General features: G+C 42.5%; 1 protein-coding gene across 1 annotated transcript in view; it reads left to right on the top strand.

Moving 5' to 3' along the window:
- LOC118342389 (ubiquitin carboxyl-terminal hydrolase 15-like) overlaps window positions 1-3,330 on the top strand; it is a gene marked incomplete at its 3' end in the record, with an annotated part of 8,860 nt that extends 5,530 nt beyond the window's left edge. The window contains exons 13-16 of the mRNA XM_035680906.1: window positions 104-253; window positions 1,184-1,287; window positions 1,895-1,983; window positions 2,986-3,330. Of these exons, the coding sequence (XP_035536799.1) occupies window positions 104-253; window positions 1,184-1,287; window positions 1,895-1,983; window positions 2,986-3,330 (688 nt within the window). The remainder of the gene's footprint in view (window positions 1-103; window positions 254-1,183; window positions 1,288-1,894; window positions 1,984-2,985) is intronic.
- Window positions 3,331-3,332: the final 2 nt, after the last annotated feature.

Genomic DNA, 3,332 nt, shown 5'->3' on the forward strand with positions numbered 1-3,332 from the left:
CGAACAAGTTACAAGCAGGTGACACCAAGCTGTCTGCCCAGATGCTGCAACACGTGGGGTCAGCTGCATCTGCTAACATGAAAATGCGCATGTGGTCTCGCAGGTACTGTCCAAACTGTAAGCAGCACCAACAGGCCACTAAAAAGCTGGACCTGTGGTCCCTGCCGCCAGTGCTGGTGGTCCATCTGAAACGCTTCTCATACAGTCGTTACATGAGGGATAAACTGGACTCCCTTGTTGACTTCCCACTCAGGTACACACACACACAACAACACAACAAACCACACACACACACACCCACACACACACACACACACACACAGACAATAAATCTCTGCAGCAGAACAGTTTTTAGCAATTTATCAGTTGTTTCTCTTTCACCCATCACCCATCCACGTACACTATATGCAGGCCCACAGTACATACGTATAGATGAATAGTCTAATGTACAGTAAGGGTGTAAACACAGACTCATCTTATGATTTTCTTCAGTAAAATAAGATCAGTATGAAGTTTTGCAAACCTGATGATTTGTCAGCCTCCACAGTGTATATTTTGTCACTGTTTGGAAGTGTGACACATTATGAAAAACATTACCATCCACCTGTTTTCATGAGCAATTTCAATTTGCTCTGGAAGAAACCTGAGCGAAAAAGCTTAAAATAAAAAAATAAAAAATACAATACTACAAAGTGCAGCAGAAATGGATTCAGCAAATAATTTCTGACATACATGAACACGTGACTCAAACTTACTCTGAAGAGATGTAAAATGTGAGGAGACTGCAACCTTCTTCAAATAATACACGAAATAAACATAAATTCCACATTTCCATCATGTTTTCTACGTGGTTTTCCACCATTTGAGGTATCATCACTAAATTTATATTTAACACAAGGTCGAATTGTTATCCTTTTTTCTACGATCTTCCAGCAAAAATGAGTAACATTCGCAGATTATATTAAAGATGTTAGATGTCAGATACCCTTTTGGTTGTCAAGATACCATTTTACTCTACTTCTGTTAGCACTGCCATGTCTTGCTATTATAAGAGCTAGTTTAGTTTTTGGCATGAAACTATATACATACTGTGTTGTTGTATTCCTCCAGCACGACTTATTTGCACTCTTTCATTCGACACATGACGACTGACCGTAAACTGTATGATGTGTTTTTCCTGCAGAGACCTGGACATGTCTGAGTTCCTGATCAACCCCAACGCTGGGCCCTGTCGCTATGACCTCATTGCCGTGTCCAACCACTATGGCGGGATGGGTGGAGGCCACTGTAAGGAGAATTTTACACATATCACACAGCAATTTACACAGCCCCCTTTCCATAATTTTACCTTCAGTGTCACGCTGGCATAATACCATTTAGAGTTTTTGTCTTATTTAATGTAAACAGCAAAACAAGGCACCTTTTATCATAGCTGTGAGTTCCTTTATGCAACCACACTTTTAATCGAGAAACTCGCTGTGCAAATATGGTATTCATCCGCGGCTGAAGCCCAGTGATTGGAGCAGGCTAACAAGCTTGATGTTAACGTCAGTCATGATCAAACAGAGCTTTGTTTCTCTGAAGCTCACCACAGGCAGTGCAGTGGAGGTTTGCTGCATTTTGCATTGTCATTCTCCCCATATTTGTACCCAGCCATATGCTTGTTTAAATAAGCTTTTTGCTGTAGTCGCAAGATTTGTCAGGGTCAGGATTGTGTGCATATTAGGTACCTCTATTACTCTCAGTAACAGTACACAGCAGAAACGTCATTACCTTTTTCTCTTTGTGTGTCTTGTTAACAAAAATGTCCGGAAAATGCGGCAGTGCTGGCGGAAAGGTGCACCAGTAACGAAGGAAACCTGTATAATTCTACATTCTTCTTTTTTAATCTCAGATACTGCTTACGCCAAGAACAAAGACGACGGAAAGTGGTACAACTTTGATGACAGCAGCGTGTCTCCTGCCAACGAAGATCAAATAGTGGTGAGCGTCCTCATTTGCAAAAGCCCGTCCTACTGTATATTCATCACAGGCAGTTTAGCTGGACACTATCTAGAATGGTTCATTTCATCAAAGTAATTAGGATTAATTATTACATTGCAAAACAGTGTGATGTCTGGCTGTGCTGATACTCCCAAAAAAGCACTAAAAAGGCACCAAGGACTTTTTTTGGGGGGGGGTTATTGTGTTGCTGTTACAGTTCGTGATATACAGTAACTGGCGCGTATAAACAACCCAAGTCAGTGATTGAAGCTACACACTTCAACCACGTGGAGTCTCATTAAGATGTGTTAACACTAACAGTGGGGGGGTTATTGAGAAAGTTTCTAAAGGCTTTTATACCTCACTACTCACCGATGATTCCACTAGAAAAGGAGCTCCTAAATAAAGACACTTCTCACATTCACACAGCACAGTCACAGCTGATCGTTTTAATGATATACACTTGGAGGTAACACCTTCTGCTGTTTGGATGATGTGAGGAAATTCTGAACATGCAGAATGAAGTTATGCTTTGACTTTTGGGAGGGAAATTAGATGATTGCAATAATGTGCTTGTTCTTGTGTTTAATATTCAATTCATTTTCATTGAGAGGTTTCTGTTTTGTGGACATGACTGGTGATGCATGCTTCAGAAAACGGAGAGGAATTTAAAGGATAAGGCAGGTGAAATTATATTTTTTGTTGAGAATAAGAAAAAAATATAGAATATCACCAGACTTATCTTTTAACTTTTCTTGGACGGACAGATTAGTTACTGTAGGTTTATCTTAAGAAAAATGTCCGCAAGCACTAAGTCCGCAGGGTAGGCTGTAATTAATGTAATCTACAGCATCCTGTTGACTTATTATCCAAAGATTACAGTAATTGCATGGTCATGTTATTAGTGTTTAAAAGTGTCGACACAGGTTAAAAAAACGAAAGCCGCCGCAGTGACTTATATGCGTGGCTGAGTCACTTTGTTTATTCTTGTCTTTCCTTCAGTCCAAAGCAGGCTACGTGCTGTTCTACCAGCGCCAGGACACGGTGAAGGGCACCGGCTACTTCGCTCTCGACCGCGAGGAAGAGGAGGAGGAGGACGAGGAGGAGGAGGAAGGAGAAGAGGAGGAGAACGAAGGCGAGGAGAGGCAGGAGAGGCAGGAGAGAAAGAGCGCCTCCTCCGCGCAGGGTGCCTCGTCCGCCGCCGCCTGCGCCGTTTGCGCCGCCGTTCAGAGCGACGAGGAGGACCCGAACGAGAACCGGCGCAGGAAGAACGACAACGAGCAAGAAGATGAGGAGGAGGAGGAGGAGGAGGAAGAGGAAGAAGAGGAGGAGGAAGAAGAAGAGGAAGA

The sequence above is a fragment of the Morone saxatilis genome, unplaced genomic scaffold (genome assembly GCF_004916995.1).
Source record: "Morone saxatilis isolate NCDOM2014 unplaced genomic scaffold, NCSU_SB_2.0 Contig10, whole genome shotgun sequence".
NCBI lineage: Eukaryota > Metazoa > Chordata > Actinopteri > Moronidae > Morone > Morone saxatilis.